Genomic DNA, 20333 nt, shown 5'->3' with positions numbered 1-20333 from the left:
AGAAATAAAAGTAAAGATTTAATTAAATATTCCTCCATTTAGATCGATTGCTTTTCTCTCTCGTGAATTTGAACAAATAATTTCACAAGCAAATTTAACTTGTAACTTTTTCAATATTTGCTATTAAAAGCACTTTCAGACTTATTAAGTAGTAATACTTACTATTTATTAGGTAAGTCTGTCTTACTTAATAGATAGATATAGCAAATACTGTGTTTACTATGTAAGCACATTATTTACTATATGCATAAAAAGGCTACTAAAATATTGGTAAAGTGTTTTTATTTGCTTAATGTAGGAGCCACAATTAAAAACCTTTCGATTTTGTTTTCAAATTTCAGAAATGTTTCAAATAGTTCCATGTACTTTGACTTAAAGACGTCATGCTGTCATCTATTTAATAGATATTAAACAAAAAAACCTATGGAATGGAATGCAGTGATGGAAAAAAAGCATAGGTATAAAGTAGTATAAAGTACCGGTTGTTTAGGTGCATCATCCGTAAAATTCATTTCACCGTAAAATCCAATTTTACCGTACAATACTATACCATAATTTTTCCAGTAATATTAATTTTATTCTAGGGATTTAGGGATATTATACGGTAGTTATTACTTAATTATGGTATATACATTTACATTTTATTTCGCAGAGACCAAGCTGCATTTAAAGTAAGAAAGAATATATAAAATAGAAAAGCGATCTTCTGAGAAACCCAACACGTGAGGCTTTATATTAAATGTGTTTTTGGAAACACTTTGGCAAACGAACAGATTCCAAATATAGTAATTCTTTTAAGTCTTTGCTGAAAATTTTCCTGAAAACTCAATACAGTTTCTAGATAAACATCTTTTCGAATCCATTTTCTTGGTGGATTTGAAACATATAAAGTTAAACAGTGTTTCTACTAATCAAATAGAAGATTTAAGAGAACGATTAAGTAGCAATATACACTCAGGATTTTATTTCCTCAGCAAAGATTTCTAAGTTATAATTGTTTCATGATAGAGAGAGAGAGAGATATTCGCGTTATTTTACGGGCTGCATTATTCAAGCTTGATGAATAATTTTTGTAGACGCAAGATATTTTGTTTATTTTAAGTTTGTTTATTATAAGCTTTATATATAGAATGTTTATTACCAGCTTTATATATAGAAATGCACAAAAATAGTTCCGTAATGCTTTACTAAAACATACATTTTCAATTCCATCGAATAAATTATATAAATGCTCTATTTGTAGTATATAGTGTCAAGAAATTAGATACAAAAATGTACCTTCTTTGAATAAACAAATTTCTTTTCTCACGGATTTTCAATCTTGACCCTCGGAATATGTTGTGCAGTTGTGTTTTTTAAACTATGGACCCAAACATTTGGGCAGGAGAAGTGTTAAAAGTTTGGGTTTCTTATTGTTAATTGCAATTTTTACGTCATGCATCATAATTCTGTATCCTTTAGCGAAAATCCTTATAAGTAAAGTAGAATGTTTATATGTATGCACCTTATTCTATTACGTATGATACGATAATAATAAGCATAATACAGTAATAATACGTATGTACTGTTATCTGAAATTTTGAATCAATCTGTACCAATTTTTTTTGAAGTACGCTAGAAGACATGGTGGATCTAACTGCTTACTTTAAAACATTCTCTGACTATCTGTTCAGGCGAAAAATTTTAAAGAAAGAGTTTTTCATAGGATTTGATAAATGTTTTATGTATCGAGCGATGTGCTAGCCTACCACTTTAATCAATCAAAAAAGGATTTTACTCACATTTTTATTAAGTTTTAACTATTGGTTACCTTTGTTAGGTTAACAGAATGTGATACTTGCAAGTTACGTAGTGTGGGTACCTCGATCCTGATTTGTTGGCGAAATGTGGCATTTTTTCACGTTAAAATTTCTTTTTATACGTTAGCAACTGTTATTCCTTTTTATTACTTATATGGATAAACTTAGCTCACTTTAACACGCCACTTTGTTTATAATCAATAAGCTGGTGCTTACGTCATAAGTCACGTGTGTGGGTATCTGTGGTCTTCTTCTTCTCGAAGTGCAAGTACCCAATTAAAATCAACTATTATGATTTTGTAAAAATATCATGATGATGTCACTAAATTCATACTTCAAAATGTTTATGAAACTTCGTATTTCTTATATTGATATTTATGCTTTGAAAGTGTAAATATAATACAATAAATAAGAGCTATCAATATGCGGTACGCTGTATAAAACTAAATAATGGAAATTCAACTAATAAGATAATGAAAATGGAATTCAACTAATAGCTTATGGAAATTTAGCTAATAAAGTTATTTAATAAGCCATGTAATTGTGGTAATTTCTGAATATTATAGGTTAAATGATACTATGTGTATAATTAATCTTTCTTTTGGGGAGCGGAATTTTCAATGGTATGTATTTTAATAGGTATCTTAAGGCCCAATGAAAGTGATAAGTACCAAAAAAAATTGTTAGTTATGGTAATTTTTGACTTTTAACTATTGTTGACCACAAATAATAACATTATGACAAATAATACTGAATTGTGAATCATTACTTTCATGCGGTGAACTTCTAAAAACATATTTAGCTTAATCTAATAATGTAAAGACATCGGGAAGGGTAATAAATATTAAATAAAAAAATAGATATGTTTTAGCTTAATTGTGTCAGCATGTGTCTTTCAGTTTTTGTAAGTGATTTTGCAGTGTTGACCAATAACGATTTATTGATCAACCAACAAACAACATTACCAACTCGTACGAGGAACAAGTATATGGCTAGTAATATTAATAAAAATGATCACTAGTATAAACTAGTGTTCATTCAAACTGAGGATTGAAAACATGTTTTCAAAGACTAAAAACATGCATAAATACAACTTTGCAGACTTATAATTAAAATTAGTTGTTTTTAATTCTTTGTTTTGACAATTGTTAAAATATTTTTGAACTATGAGGTATGTTAATTTCAACATCGTATTAAGCTACGTAAACTTTTATTGATACAAATCAACATCATTTCCATTTAAAATCCAAATTTTGAGCGACACCGATCAATTAGTCCTTTCGAAATAAAGATTTAGAAATGCAACTTTTTTGAAATTATATTACTCAGAAACTATTCAGCCGATTTTGCTAAAATTAAAAGTAGTACACTGAAAAATTCGAGAATTTTTTTATTATTGCTAAAATAAATAATAATAAATAATTAAAAAATGAAGATTAATACAAAATAATAATAAAAAATGATTAACAACACATAATAAACAAGGAGTAGTTTCTCAACTGATTTACTCTTTAGCAAAGAGTAAATCAGTGACAAAATAATTCATAAAAATAATTACAAAAAAAAATATTTTTCTTATGTTGAAATATCTTTGGGTCAAAATGTTTTATTATGTAGCACAAAACATGTCTGTTCTTACTAATAATGTTATTAAAATTTGCTTTTGATTTAATAAAAAAACAAAGCTTGTTAAACTATTTTTTAATATGGAAATTTTTTCTCTTTAAATTTAAATTGTAAAACATTTAGTTTTTGTTCAAATATTGCCATTTTTTCGTAAGTAACAATGTGTACATATAGAACAATATTTTTTAAGATTAGGTTAAGTTTTAATCAATAGATGTCACTGCAAGTAAGAGGAAAAAGTGTTTTGCTTCATTTAAGGCGATTATATGAGTCCTTTTACTTTCGTTAAAGAGTTAGACATGCCTAAATAAAGGGAAATCCAATTTTTAAAGAAAAAATCATGCACGTAGCATTTTAAGGAACTAATGCATCAACTCTTAAAAACGTTTAAGTTCAATTTTTAATGTACAATAAAGGATTTTTTTTCATTTAATTGTAATCTATACACCTAAGAAAATGAAAATTAAAAAAAATAATAAAAATAATTAATAATGAATAATAAATAGCAATATAAAATAATCTACAATAAAGATAGTTTATAATAAATAATAACTAATTTATAATAAATATTAATGTATGTAATCAATAAAAACAATGATAAATGTAATTAATAAAAATAATTAGCAAAATTAATTATAAAAAATTGACAAAAATGAATCATAAAATAATTAAAAACTGTAAAAACATAGATAGCAAATAAACTGGCCAAATACATTATTTTAAAGACACACATTTACATGTAATATTAAATTTTATTAATTTCAAATAAATTTATTATTCATTAATTTTTTTTGAAAGGCGTAATACGCTGCAATGTTTTCATTAAGTAATTTTGGGTTCATTTATGCATAGTATTTCAAGTACGGAATATTTCATGCCTTATTTCTCAATGTACTTTTATATTTAAAACATAGCGGAGTATCTACATTAGTTTGAGAAACATGTTTTTTTATTGTTTATTTATTTTGCATTGTTCAATAGTAAAAAGCAGAAATATGTAATATATTATATTTTAAAGTCAAAAATGTTACTTAAAATACTATTCGCGATCACAACGCTCGAGTATGCCGTCTAGCGGGAGCCTGTAAATATCAGACATTAATTTATCACGTTTTCATTTAGTTCCATCCAAATCATTAACAGAATCAGACGCCATTTTTTAGCAGCAAATAAGAAACAAAATTTCCCTAAGGAAAAGGCCGAAGAACTTGAAAAAAATCTCCAGAATATTAGTAAATCTTTCAGGCACAGAACACGCCAAACATTTGAAGAAAAATTCCTCAATAATTTTTAATTTCTATTATCAGCAAACTTGCAACTGATGACTTCCGATTTCGGATACTGTTACAGATGTGTGTATTAAGGTAAAATGCATTTCTTCTGTCTTCAATTCATTACAAATTAAAGTGAAGTCAACATTGCTTTCGTCATTCCAATAAATAAATGTGAATTCAGAACGTACAGAACTGTAATAGTTATAGAATCTTCTTCTTCGTTATAGAATAGTATATATTTCTGTATCCATATAATTCGGAAAACAACAATAAAAAATTATCCAAATTACATGAAATAGTGCCATTTGTGCTGATTCTTAATTAATTTTTATCGTTTTCTTGGTAAGTATTTTTTAGTTTTGAAAGAATAATTTCAACTAGAATTCAGCTATTCTGTTCTTAGCTACATATTCAAATTCATATCAAGATCTTAAAATTATAAAATTTTGTTGTGTAGTATGTTATCTAAAAGTAATGAAGGGATAATCTATGCATGTATTATTTGAGAATAAAATTTTCAAACGAGGAACATTTCATTTGGAATTCTATAGATTTATAAAAAAAGTGAGTGTTATGATTTTTATAATAAGAAATTTGCTTGTAAATATATATTTTCTTATTTAATGATAGTTCTCTACAGAATGGTTTTTTACGTCTGATTAAGAACTATAAGAATAATAAAAAAAGAAACAATATGAAAGTTTTTATTTCAATGTAAAGAATTCTTAAAATCGTTTTCTTATCCTAAGAATTCTTTATTTTCCGTTTTTTAGTTTATAATTTTTTGATAAAAATTGTTTTCAAAATACTTTTTTTGAAAAATTAAATGTTATAACATTATGTGTTTATGTATACTTCTTGTATATTCCAATGTTTGAAGTAATATGATTCAGAAAAGTATGGAATAAAAATTCGGTACTTACGTATTAACGCCACCGCCGCTACAGATTTGGCGGTTTTTAAGTGCCGCCAATTTATACTTAACATTTTTGCGACAATTCATAAAATAAAACACTTTATTTAAAATCAAAATAATCAATCGGATTTCAGTGGAAAATGAGCCGATATAGAGTTTAGCATAGATTCAAAACAATCATATCGCCATATGAACTCTGATGAATATGACTCCAAATGAAATAACATTTCCAAAACGTACGTTTATCAAGATAAAGTTTTATGTTGTGGGAATTGGTAAATTTTCGTTTTTCCGGTAAAATATTTCGCTCCTGAAAAAATAAAATTGCATCTTGTTTTGTTTTTGGCAAATCCCAAAGACGAAATTTCGTAGCACTAAAAATGGCGACAAAGAAGAATTGTTTTTTTGTTTTTGTTTCGTCAGTATTCTTTATTTTACGTTTCTTAGTTTCTAAATAATGATTTTTATTGAAACTTAAAATTTTTTGATAAAAATTGTTGTCAAAAAACTTTGTTTACAAAATTAAATTTCATAAAATTATGAGGCTTATGTATACTTTTTGTTCATTTTCATTTTTGAAGTAATATGATTTTTAAAACTATAGAATGTAAAGTTTAAATGGGCCTTTCATGTTATATCATTAAATTTAGTAATACTATTTCTCGGGCACTAGGTTTTAACTCTTATAAGAATATACATATTTTTTTCTGTTAATGTACAAATATTTTACCGATGTGTTTTGGATATTCCTTCTCTAATAAAAAGAGATACCATTTTGTTTTCGTTTGCATAAGAAAGAATATCAAGCATTTTTCTTTTTTAAATTTAATTAGTCACAATAAAGAAGGAATGTTGCAATGCTACGTGCTACATTAACGACGTCTCTAGAGTAACTGAATGACTGTTCATATAGAAATCGCAGGTATTAGTCTCATACAACAACACCCCCTATAGTTCGTTGCGATCGCGAATCAATATAAATAAAAATATTGATTTTGCTTAAGTGATCCAAAAATAAATAAATAGAAATAGGAAGATAAATTGTTATTTGATACTCATAATTTTAAATAATTAAGATATAAGAGAGAAAAATATTAAATAATACAAATATACAAAAAACAAAATTCAAAATGTAAGTAAAATACAATAATTCAAAATACGAACAAAAATTTTTTTATCTTTTTTTTAACACTATTTGTTTTATAAACAGAGCGTAAATGAATTTATTTCACACAATTTTTAAAAAACTTTGGTTGCCCCGTTAAACAATCTGATGTTGCTATCTGCATAGCTATATTGGTTATATTCTACAACATTTAAGAAATTTGAATGCCATAGGAAAATAAATAATTTCCTTACGGATGATAAAGATGTTAAAAAAGAACATCTTTATCTTCTAATTTAATTTAAGTGCCTACCTCTAATAAATTATATTAATTGATTTAATAAATAAATAAATAAATAAATAATGTAAATTTGTTAATATAAAAGAAATTATTTTGAAAATTATTAACCTAATTAACTTAATATTTTTTCAAAATTTTACTTCAAATCAATATAAAAATATTTCTTAAGCAAAAACTTCTTTTAGTTATTGAAGCATTTTTAAGTTAAAAATTGTAATGAAAGTTAACAGTAATGAAAGTTAACACTAACGTTAAATGAAAATTTGCTGGCAAAAAAGTTGTATTTTGAAAATTCGAATTTTAAAAACTATTCTCCTAATTTCTTTCAAATTTTGCATTTTGCCATTTAAAATTACAATCTTTGTGTGACCTATTGTAAAATATTTTATATTCTAAAATTCATAATGTTCTCGTCAACTATCAACTTAAGTAATAAATGTTTACTGAAAGTTGTTTCTTATAATATATAATATGTTAATATTTGGATAAACGAATTTTATAATTGTGAGCAGAAAGTTTTCGATTCGCTTAAAATTTTTTCGAGAAGTGGCGAAAAAAGCAAAATGCTAAATTAACATTAAAGGGTCCAAACTTTTGACCGTTTTCTTAACCAAACTATTGGGACCATATTTCCTATAAGTCAGAAATCTGAATCTGTCTAAAAAAGAGTATGTTTATTGAGACAAGGTTTGTCTCTGTGTCTGATTACGTAACTGAAAATATCGTCTGCACTAATTAATTAGCAGATCAGAGGCTCCCTTGAACTTTAAGATTATGTCCTACTATGTGAAGATCCTTTCATTAGATTAAAAGTTATTCAGGGTGATCCGTTTTCCTTAAAGAAATTTTATGGACTGCACAATAATGATATCAACTCTTTAGCAAACTTTCTCAGAATTATAAATTTTCTCAAGCATGCATTATTGTAACTAGTAACGTTATATCATTTTGAATGTTCGAATTATTTTGTTAGTATAGAATTTCACAATTCCCATGTGTGGAAGAAACTAAACGTAGAAATTTAACATAAATACTTTTCTTCTATTGAACCAATAATTTCGTGGTTTTCAGATTCACTTAAAAGATGCAGATTATGGACATTTTCTGGAATACGATAGATTTATGTATTCTATTCTAAATAAAGAACGAACGGTATAAAATCTTAACTTACAACGAATATTCTAAGTGACAATTGTTGACTGAAGATTGAATGTTTACATGAATATAGATTCTAGGATTAGGAATTGAAATCTGCAAACATTAGACATTTTTCGTTAGCAAGTGAAATATAAATTTCTAAAACTGTAAATTCTATTAAAAGTTTTAGCATCGAGCTTCTGAAATGCTGCTAAAGCTATTTTTACAGAGGTGATAAAAGAATGATTTAATTGATTAGATTTATTAAAACCATTTAACCAATGAACATAAATTGCATAGTTTAAAAGAATGATTATTTATCAATTTTTGTTTTACATAAATTAAATCAGTTTTAAAAGTAACAAAAAACTCCCCAATTTTTTACACATGAAGAATTTTTTATGTTAAAACTTTTTTTATATAAAAATAAATTTTGTATAAGAGAAGCATATAAATTATTTTTCAATAAAATAAATTTTATTAAATTTTCTTTAAATATAAATTAGGAAAAAAAATCAAGTTTTTGTTAAGTAAGATAAACTGTCATTGGATATCATATGCTATTTCAGACTCACATATTTAATAAGTTTAATCACATTTTAGTAAACAAGTTAAAACTTGCTCGCTAACATCAAGACATTTTTGCCATGTAGAAATTTTTGACAGGTTGTCAAGAAGCTTTCAGCAGAACATCTTTTGTCATTAAAAAACCATATTTATTGATGACTTGGCTGAATTAATTAGTAATTAAATTAATTATCAACTGAATGAATACATCTGAATTGAATTAATTAACTTGACTGTAAAAAATATTAATTTGATATTTATTCATCACAATTTACTGTAGAGCTTGTTGAGGTTTGAGTTCGAGATTAGTTAGATAGTTTGAGTTTCCTGTGCTGGCAACATCTTATTGTTTTTATATTTTTTTTGATGTAAATAAAAGTTAAGTTTTCAATTTGTTCTACGTGACTTTCAGTCTGATTTGCTCTCAACAAAATCCAGCATTTGGTGCCGAAATAACTCGGTAAGTCATACTGAACCTTGTTATAATTACTTTCGTCAAAAATCTGAATTGGAATGGCTACCGGTAGTGAAAAACTTGTAATATTTAAACGCAAACGAACAACGCTACGTACCGCCATTACGAAACTAACGACGAAATTGAACGATGCTGCTAGTACACAAACTGAAAAGGAATACAACATTGAACGTTTACAAGATAAAATAAAAGAATTAACCTTGGCAGACGATGAAATACATAATTTTTTAAATGATGAAGAATATCAGGAAGACATAATAGAATGCGAAAGATACACAGAAAATGCTCATTTGGCGTTATTTAATTTCAAAAGAACAGCGAATCGGAACACGAATTCAATTTCTGAAACATCGCCAACAGCTGCCAATATAAATAATTTTTCAGCTTCGCCTTCAAATGTTACAGTAAAGTTGCCTACAATAAAAATAAATACGTTTTACGGCGAAATTGAGGAATTCCATAGTTTTTGGGAGCGTTTTGAAAACTGTATCGACAAAAACGAAAGTTTATCGCTGATTGACAAGCATGTTTTTTTGCGGGGATATTTAGATGGAGAAGCAAAACGAATAGTTGATGGAATTAATATAACTGCAGAAACATATGCAACAACAAAGAATATTTTGAAATCGAAATATGGCGATAAAGATAAAATAATACAGGCTCATCTCGATTATTTAGAAAACCTAAAACCTGTCAAAAATCACTCTCCAGCAGCAATAAATGAGTTATATATTGATTGTAATCGAAGAATACAGGCTTTAGATGCTTTAGGAGAAGAAACTCAATCATACGGAAGAATTTTGGCTCCTAAAATACTTCGTGCTTTTCCTCATGAAATCTGTCGTAACTGGATTGTACATGCCAAACGTGAAAATTTTGGTGAAAGCGATATTTCAAAATTAATGAAATTTTTATCAGAAGAGGTCGAGGGATCAATTACTGCAAGTAATATTAAAGGTTCACTTGCTCCAGACTATCCTATTAAATCCTCCTTAGAAAATTTTAACGTGAATTCTAAATCAGTTACCAAAAGTAAAATAATGTCACCCTTTTGTCCTTTCTGTGAAACTGTCGGACATTGGCCTCAGCAGTGCAATGTTGTAACGGACATAGACGTGCGCATACAGAAATTGAAGACTAGTAATAGATGTTTTTTGTGCACTAACCGAGGACATACCAAAAAAAATTGCCCCCGAAGAGAAAAATTTCGCTGTGCCAAATGCAAGAGAAAACACCATACATCAATATGCAAACCTCTAACCAATGAACAGCCTGTGGCTACATCTACAAACAAAATTGATGTATCGCCTTCCAATTTCGTTCATTTGCAAACTGCACGAGTTTTCATAACTGGGCCCACTGGCATTACAAAACTGACACGTTGTCTATTGGATGGGGGAAGTCAATCTAGTTTCGTTTCTTCTAATCTTGTGGATACTTTAAAACTTCCAGTCATTTCAACCAGACATTTGGACATTCAAGCCTTTGAATCCCCAGCTAATGTTGGCTACATGCGAAGACAAGTCAAATTTCAGTTATCAAGTATCTGGGACAAATCTAAAGTTAATGTTACTGCATTTGAAAGCTCCAACAAATATGCATCACACCTACCTTCATCAACGGATCTTTCACTCTTTGCTAAAAACAAGCGAATGAAACTTGCTGATCCAGATGATTCATTGTCGAACTTACCAATTGAGATTTTAATCGGTGCAGATTACTACTGGATTGTTATGAATTCTGAAGCTCCAGTCAAGTTGTCGGATTCTCTGGCCTTGGTCCCATCAAGTTTTGGTTGGGTACTTAGTGGAACTCGATCGCACGCAACAGTTTCCTTCATTTCAACGGTTCATAATGTTGATGTGGATACTTCAACTCAGGAATTAGATAATGTGGTACGAAATTTCTGGAACTTAGAGAGCATTGGCATACAACCAACACAAGAAAAAATAAGTCCTCACAATTCTGAACTCTTAACGAACTTTCATCAATCTTTTGAAATCATCGATGGTAGAAGAGTTGTAAAATTGCCTTGGAAACCAGAAGTTCAACTTTCGTCGAACAATTATGAAGTCGCAATTCAACGATTTAAATCTTTAACAAGGAAAATGCATGCAAATTCAGACTTTAAAGTAAAATATATTGAGCACATGCAAGATTACATTGATAAAAAACACGTTGAAGTGGTCTCAGAAACACATAATGAAGAACGTTTATATTACTTGCCCCATCACGCAGTAAAGAAAATCACAAATGGAGAAACTAAGTGGCGCATAGTTTTTGATGCATCTTCACATTCTCCAGGTCACCCATCTTTGAACGACGCTCTTGAAGTAGGACCAAATCTTCTTCCCGATATCTTAGCCACATTGTTGAGATTTCGACTTTCTAAAATAGCAATCACTAGTGATGGGCGACAAGCATTTCTGCAGCTGATTCTAGCAGAAGAAGACAGAGATGCAACACGATTTATTTGGTACAATACTACATATACTCCTGATGGGAGACTCCGCACTGAAGATAAAATTGTAACCTATCGATTCACACGTCTTCCATTTGGTCTCGTCTCTAGTCCATTTTTATTAGCAGCTTCTCTTCGTGAATTGGCTTCAAAACACAAACAAGCATATCCTACAGCAACTAGACACATTGAGAATAACACCTATATGGATGATTTTGTTACGGGAACGTCTACGGATACTGAAGCTCTGATTCTTTACCAAGAACTGCAGCAACTTACATCACTTATTAGCCTACCATTAGACAAATGGACTACAAATTCTAAGATTTTGAAAGATATGTGGAAACAAGAAAACGTCTCGTTTAAGGATATCACGCAAGTCTTGGGTGTTAAATGGGATACTAACAGTGATGTTTTTCAAATTGATGAGCAGACAAAAATTGTTCAAGCATGTAAAGAACCAGTAACAAAACGCTTACTACTGAAGTTGATGTCAAAGTTTTACGATCCTCTAGGCTTGTTTGCTCCAGTTACAGTAGTTGTGAAGATATTATTTCAAGATACATGGCTTAGTGGTATTCAGTGGGATGAACTATTACCTCCATCTGTAGCACAGCAGTGGCACAAGTGGATAAATGAATTACACTATCTGAATGAAATATGCCTCCCAAGATGGATTGGCTTTTCCAAAAATTCCGACGTTACCATACATGTGTTTTGCGACGCTTCGGAACGTGCATATGGTGCTTGCTTGTACGCGCGTCACGCAGATGATATTTCTACAGAGATCCATCTCATTTGCAGTCGAAATAAACTAGCCCCAATCAAAAGGGTCACCCTTCCGAGACTTGAATTGTTAGCTGCACTACTTGGAGCTCGCCTACTCCGATACTTTTGCAGGGAAACGAACATGAATTCCCACACTGCCATACTATGGAGCGATTCTACTGTAGCTTTAAGTTGGATAAAGGGAAATCCGAACCTTTGGAAAACATTTGTCTGCAACAGAACAACAGAAATCCTTCAAAACACTACTTCAGCACAATGGCGCCACTGTCCCGGTACAGATAACCCTGCGGATCATCTTACTCGTGGTACCTTTCCATCACAGTTATCAATTTTAGAATCTTGGTGGCACGGTCCGAAATGGTTAAAACATGATCCAGAAACTTGGCCTATCAAAGTTTTGTCTACACGTACACAACCTTTAGTTGAAGCTGAATCACGAAAAACAAAATTTCAATCCTCCTACGTTGCAACTACAGAACCCATCATAGACATATCTCGTTATAGTTCTTACACGAAACTTCTTCGTGTGACTGCCTGGATACTACGTTTTGTACACAACTGTAAGACTCAGCAACGCATAACTCATGAACTGAATTGTAATGAAATAGAGAAAGCTAAAAACTATTGGATACAAACTGTACAGAATCAATGTTTCTCAGCTGAAATAAATGCCTTAAAAGCTGAACGTCCCCTACCGAAAAAATCCAAAATTTCCTGTTTCAATCCCTTTCTCGAAGATAATTATTTGCGCCTTGGGGGAAGGCTGCAATTTTCAAACATTTCATCTGACACTCGACACCCTTTATTGCTCGATGGTAAGCACTATTTTGTCCACCTTTTGATCCAGCATACCCACATACGACTTCATCATTTAGGCGTGCGTATAATCCTGTCCGAGTTACGTTCAACCTTCTGGGTTTTAAGAGGACGTCAAGCTATAAAGCAAGTTATTCACAAATGCCTACCTTGCAAGCTGTCCAAAGCGAAATGCGGAAAACAAATCGAAGCTCCTTTACCTCCTGAAAGAGTTGTACCTTCTGCTCCATTTACTACCACAGGAATTGATTTTGCTGGACCAGTGAATATTCGATGTTTGAAATCAAGAGACACAGCCTACATAACACTATTTACTTGCGCAACAACACGTGCATTACACATCGAACTTGTGTCGGATCTTACCACAGACAAATTTCTTTTAGCACTACAACGTTTTGTTGGCCGCAGAGGACTCCCACACACAATCTATACCGACAATGCTACCACTTTTCATGCAGCAAATAAGGACTTGATTCTGCTATGGCAAGTTCTGTCATCAGCTAAAACTCAGCAATACTATGCCCAAAATGGCATAACTTGGAAATTTATCGCCCCACGAGCGGCTTGGTGGGGAGGCTGGTGGGAACGCTTAATCGGAGTTGTCAAGCGATGTTTACGAAAGGTACTCGGACGAGCACTTCTTGACGAGGAAGGTCTGTCCACGGCCCTCATTGGAATAGAAGCCGCTCTGAACAGCCGACCATTGATAAACGAAGATGACAGTTCCACAGCCTTAACACCAAGCCATTTCTTGACAGGACGGAAACTAACGGCCATTCCATCCAGCCCAAATAACAACACAAAGCTAAGAAAATTCTACAAGCAGCAGCAGGACTTACTCGACTGCTTTTGGAAAAAATGGTCTAAGGAATATTTGCTTCAATTGCGGTCATTTCATCAAGTTCGTAATCAGGACAATATCATTAACATCCGAATTGGCGATATTGTACTTCTACAAGAAGATGTCCGACCACGTCACACGTGGAAGAAAGCTAGAGTGGTGAACTTGCATGAAGGACGAGACGGAAAAATAAGATCCTGTGAGCTGAGAGTTAATGGTCACAATATAACCCGTCCGGTAGCTCTGGTCATCCCCCTCGAGGTCGACCAGGGTGGGGAGGATGTTGAGGTTTGAGTTCGAGATTAGTTAGATAGTTTGAGTTTCCTGTGCTGGCAACATCTTATTGTTTTTATATTTTTTTTGATGTAAATAAAAGTTAAGTTTTCAATTTGTTCTACGTGACTTTCAGTCTGATTTGCTCTCAACAAAATCCAACAGAGCTGTTCACATGGTATGCAAAATTCGTGTAGTTTTTAAGCTATAATTTGCCTTTATTTTGAAAAAAAAAACATTTTGGCATTTATTCATTACAATTTATTGTACAGCTGTTAACATGACATGAAAATTTTTTAGTTTTTAAGCTCTAGTTAGCCTTTATTTTGAAAAATATTTTATAAGTTTTCAAATTTAATTTAAATTTATAATTTTAAAGCCCCTGCTTGTCAAGCGTAAAATTAAAATTTGAAGTGAGCCCCTTTTTTAAGAAAATGTGTCGTAACTGCTCGGTAGCCTTAAGAAAGAGATGTAATAAAATTTATTTCTAAATATCCTACCAACCTTTTATCTCGAGTTTTTTTTTTATAGATGTATCAAAAATATATAACATTGTTAGTTCACACAAGCTGGGACAATGTTTCTTTACAGTTCATGTATGATAAGATCTAAAATATAGAATATGTCCGTTTACAAAAAAGTTGGTGCAATATTTCACCTTCAGCCAAAACTTATTTCGTAGCTGAAACTTTCAATTTTCCGTATAGCTTAAAAATACTGTTTGAATGATATTCAGAAACAAAGTAACATATTTTATCTTGATCAAGTTTCGTTACCAAACATGTGAAGCCATGTCAGCAGCATATAAGATTGATTACTTTAAGTAAAGCTCCATTTGCCTGCAATATAGCAAAAGTAATCCTGAAACAATTCCTTCTGTCTTTTATTAAACCTTGTTGTCAGTCAATCAAAAATTAATCTTGAATGATGGAAAATGCTGGATTAGGTAATATATTTTGCAAAACTTTGTAGGATTTTGTTTCGTAGATTATTTAAATATATACTCGTTTTCTCTACGCAGTTAGAATTTTCATTTCATAATTATAGTATAATGACCAGCAGCAGTCTGTCAATCCGATAAGCCGAAACGTTTACTGTGGTAGAGAACATTTCTTACCTTTACGGTTTTGAAACCTTTCACAACTTTGTCTATAAGACCATGAATCCAAAACTGTATAGATTTATATAACCATTTACTACTAGCATGGTTTCAAAACCTTGAGAAAGAAAATTAATTGGACATGATAGCTAGGAAATATTGGGGTGTCAGAGCTGGGACTCGAACCCTAATTCTGTCGGTCTTGAGACTGACAGATTAGCCATCTCGGTTATAATATTTATACAGTTTCAAGGAACTAAAAGGCTTAATTAGGGAGCTTAGTTGGTACTATAAAATTCCGGTTGCTTAACCGTATAAGGTGGAGGCAATTAATAAACGGTTTTTCTCACTGTTAATAGCTTGATTACCATTTTATTTATGGTTATTTAACTGTTTTGTTTGAATACGGTTACAAGACAGTTGAATTAATTGTTATTTAGCCATTTTTTCAGAGAAATGTCTTACGGTGTATTAATTGGATTTCTATTTATTACTTTAACATAACTTCTAAGTCAGTCAATAATTTTAACTCCGAGGTTAGCAAATTTTGTATGTTTACGAAATTAATAATGTGTTTCTTTATCAGCCTAGCCTATACAAAGAGTTTGAATGATCTTTCTAAATACATATTTTTAGAATACGTGTGAAAATAACTGAAATAAAAGATTTTTAGCATAATCTGGATTATAAATTAATATTTAAATGAGATATATTAAAAAACCTATTCAAATTTGAAAAAAGTAAATACAAGAAATACGAAGGAGTGTTTAAAAGAATCTTGAAACAGTTTAGAGGAGTATAAAGTCAGAGGAGTAAAGGAGTAAAAAAGACAAAGAAACTATTTTTATTATGATCTTAATACTATTACTTAACATGATTTATACAGTTAAAGTTCGAAAACACTCTTTCCTAAAATATTTACGCGTAACTTTAACTCGTAATACTCTTTTAGCATATTTTTGATGACAGTCTTAAATAAATATAATAATATCTGTCACAATCAAATGCCTTGCATGTTACAAACAAACTGCTATACACAAGATAGTTTATTTAGATGAAATTTTCACAAAAATACACATTACGAAATAAATAATTAATGAGTTTTTATAATGTATAAGGCTCTCTGAATGAATAAGATTTCACAAGTAAAGTAAAAGAATGAAAAATTAAAATAAATTAAATTTTTTAATACAAGCATTCAGTTTACAATAACTTAAATATTTAATTCGAGCAATATTTTTTTAAAAATCTGCTTAGTTTGAGTTTCAAAGAATGGGAAAAGTGTAAAATAGTATTATTTTTAATTTCTAATCATTCCATAAGTTATTGTATAATTTATTCATCTATAATTGTTTTCCACACTCAAAAATAAAGAAATGCAGTCTTTTGGGAAGAAAATATCTATAAATTTCTTTCAAGATAAATCCAATTCCTTTTAATATATATATATATATATATATATATGTATATATATATATATATATATATATATATATATATATATATATATATATATATATATATATATATATATATATATATATATATATATATATATATATATATATATATATATATATATATATATATTGAGTGCTCCTCACACTATTGTATTAATATATTTAGCTTTGGCTTTATTGATACAATATCAGAAAGCACTCTGTTTTGCGGATATAATCGTGTTGGCTGAAAAAAAGATTATATCTTTTTTTCCGGCTTTTTTTCCGGTTTTTTAATTAACATTTCATTTTTTTTTTAATAAACTGTTGTTTGTTATTTTTTTACTTATTATTCCCCCCCCCCTTTTTTTTCATATGTCTATTATTTTTCTTTGTTTTATTCTTCATTTTGAACTTATATATATATATATATATATATATATATATATATATATATATATATATATATATATATATATATATATATATATATATATATATATATATATATATATATATATATATATATATATAAAAATAAATAAATAAATACAAGAAAACACGAAGAAAGTTAAGAAAAACTATAAGTTTCATTTAATGCGCTTAAGCTGCAAGTCTTTATTGATACAATATCAGAAAGCACTCTGTTTTGCGGATATAATCGTGTGGGCTGAAGAAAAGATTATATCTTTTTTTTCCGGTTTTTTAAATAAAATTTAATCCTTTTTTTTAAAAAACTGTTGTCTGTTATTTTTTTACTTATTATTTCCCCCCCCCTTTTTTTTCATTTGTCTATTATTTTTCTTTGTTTCATTCTTCATTTTGAACATATATATATATATATATATATATATTGCAAATTATTGATTAACAGGTCCAATTTAAGTTGAGTTCAAAATTATTATATATATATAGTTCAAAATTATAATTATAACAATTCACCCCAAAATCAAATACCTATTTTTAATTTTTCCTAAAAAAGAAAAAAAAAATCTGAATTATCTATATCTATTTCTTACATTATGTATCTATAAAATAATGAATTCAAGTATTTAAAAACACTAATTTTTTACTTAATTAATTTTATTACAATTATTTATTAATTAATAATGCTGCGATTGCTTAATTAATCACTTATATCCAAAGTTGTGTGTCTAGCTACAATACGGCTCAGTGGTCTGTTCAATATTTATAAATGGCACGCTCAATATTATAAAATAAACATTCTGTCATAAAAATTAAGCACATTTCATAAAACAAATAATGTAACACTTAAACAGGAAATAAAATATCAATTTTCACTTTTCCCTAAAAAAAAAAAAAAAAAAAATCTGGATTATCTATATACGATTTTCATATAAGCTGATGCTTCCTGAAATGTCTTTACTTATCTTTCTAGAGTTTAAATCCAGTACAAAATTCCTTGCATTGTGCCCTGGGGTTCATAAGATAAAAAATGAACCCATTATTAGAATGAGCGGTATTTTCTCTTTGAGACATGCTTAAACGACGCGTAAAACGAGAAAGAGCGTTTATGATGGTGCTGGGTTACCATACGTATAAATCAACTTATCTCTGAGAATATTCTATTTATGGTAAAATGAATGAATGTTTTATAAGAAGAAGGAGCCAGAATCTTTCGCGATATCTTTTTAGAGTTCTTATTTTAAATGTGAAAAACTACAATATGTATTAAAAAAGTCTGTAAAAAATTTAAGTCTGTAAGAAAGTTTTTATCTGTTGGAAAATATGCTGAAAACAAATACACTGGAATACGTAAATTTCGTTACTTACAAATATGTTTCCTCTTTTAAACTCAAAGAGAACGTTTCATTTTTTTCGAACTCAAGTACATATTTTAGTAAGTGAAGTCCCGCAACCCGATGATAGACAGCGAGAAGTATATGATATTAATTGAAAACTTAGTATTATCACTTATTTTAAATAAATGTTTTAAACTTAAGAAATAATAAACAGTTTCTTAAATCTTGACTTATATTAAAATCTTAGTTTTGATGATTTTAAAGTGGCCTCTAATATTTCTTAGGCTATTGATTAGAATTCTGTACAATTAATAAAGCAGAAACTTTGTGTAAGTAGCAGAATTAATGTCCCATAAACAGGCACCCGATTATTTAAATCAGAGTAACTGAAGCTACTGTAATTTTCTAAACTGTGATAAACTAAAGTTAGTGTGATCACAAAAACAGGCACCCGATTTATTAAATCGCAGTAACTAAAGTTACTGTGATTTTAGTGTGAAAACACGAAATGAGATAGGAAGAAACGCAAAGATGCAGATATTAAAAACTAGTAGCATTAAAGAAATATGGGATTGACCATTTGGGTATGAGAATCAAAAGAGATTATCAAAATTGAAAAGCGATAGTCAGCATAAGTTAGAAGTTGGCGTGTATGATTGTATGATAGGGAGGTAGGTTCAGTACTGCAGATGTAAACAAACAGAAAAAAAAACTTTTCTAAACATTTGGAAGCAAGTAAGATGCTATAAAGACTATTAATTTAATGTTTAGAGTATTTAAAAATTAAAATACGAAATGATTCCCACAAATCCAGGTTATTGACTGAGGAACTGTGCTTAATGATTTCAGTGGAAGAAAACACAAACGCATCATTTGAAGTTCAGGATGTAGGGGGGATGAAAAATTGCTTTGTTTTTGATGCTGTTTCTGATAACACTTGGACAAGCCAAGTTCGCCAGCCATTGGTTTTTTACGAATTAAGTCGGGACGGTGCACTTTTCGTTCGACAAGAAAGCACCGTAAATGTGAAAGTACGTCTTAGCTCAGAACGTCGCATACAGATGGCAGCACTACTCATTCGGGAGGCCATTTCTTCAATTTAGTCATAGCTTTGAAATGAAAGGAAATTTTCTGCAGATCCCACCTGCGTCCCTAGTACTGTTCAGCAGCCGACACACGTCGGTTGCTGAGGACTTTGGATTTCATAGATCATACGAGTACGTATATCGGACGTACTAGGACGGAGGGTCTTCGTGAAGTTGAGGATCGAACCCCAGGTCTTCCGGACATGAGTCTGATTCTCTAACTATTGTGCTGACATAGCTTTGAGAAAATGTCTAGTTATTGTAGATCTTGAATTAAAACATAATGTTTCTGTTTCTTGAAGTCGAAGTTTAAGTACTCATTATACGCATGATCAAAAATTTGGTTAATTAACCAGCTATTTTTTTTCATCAATAAGGTTTCAGTGAATAGTAGCGAAAAAGATTTCTAAAATACCTTTTTTTCAAGATTTAAGCAACTGAAGGACAGTTTCTAGGACAATATAAATGTTAAAAATTAAAATTTTAAATGTTATTGATTTGCGTAAATTATCTCAATATGATGATTGGCAGACTGTGGATAAACATTACATAATTAGTATTAAAAGT

General features: G+C 29.7%; 1 protein-coding gene across 1 annotated transcript; it reads left to right on the top strand.

The window, feature by feature from the left end:
- Window positions 1–10240: 10240 nt before the first annotated feature.
- Window positions 10241–19784, top strand: LOC147816387 (uncharacterized). Its single transcript, XM_087152685.1, has 4 exons — window positions 10241–11210; window positions 11439–13010; window positions 13110–14127; window positions 19496–19784. Exons 1-4 carry the CDS (start codon window positions 10241–10243, stop codon window positions 19782–19784), a joined length of 3849 nt encoding a protein of 1282 aa, XP_087008811.1.
- Window positions 19785–20333: the final 549 nt, after the last annotated feature.

This window comes from Parasteatoda tepidariorum, chromosome 1 (assembly GCF_982258835.1).
Source record: "Parasteatoda tepidariorum strain Cologne lab strain chromosome 1, Ptep-v5.0, whole genome shotgun sequence".
Classification (NCBI taxonomy): domain Eukaryota; kingdom Metazoa; phylum Arthropoda; class Arachnida; order Araneae; family Theridiidae; genus Parasteatoda; species Parasteatoda tepidariorum.
The sequence above is the reverse complement of the archived record's forward strand: the minus strand, read 5'-3'. Positions and strand labels throughout refer to the sequence as shown.

Coding starts and splice junctions, on each gene's coding strand:
- LOC147816387 (XM_087152685.1), top strand. CDS start 10,241: ATGTCACCCTTTTGTCCTTTCTGTGAAACTGTCGGACATTGGCCTCAG. Junction 11,211..11,438: donor ATCTTTTGAAATCATCGATG/GTAGAAGAGTTG, acceptor CCCATCACGCAG/TAAAGAAAATCACAAATGGA. Junction 14,128..19,495: donor GACTGCTTTTGGAAAAAATG/GTCTAAGGAATA, acceptor CCACAAATCCAG/GTTATTGACTGAGGAACTGT.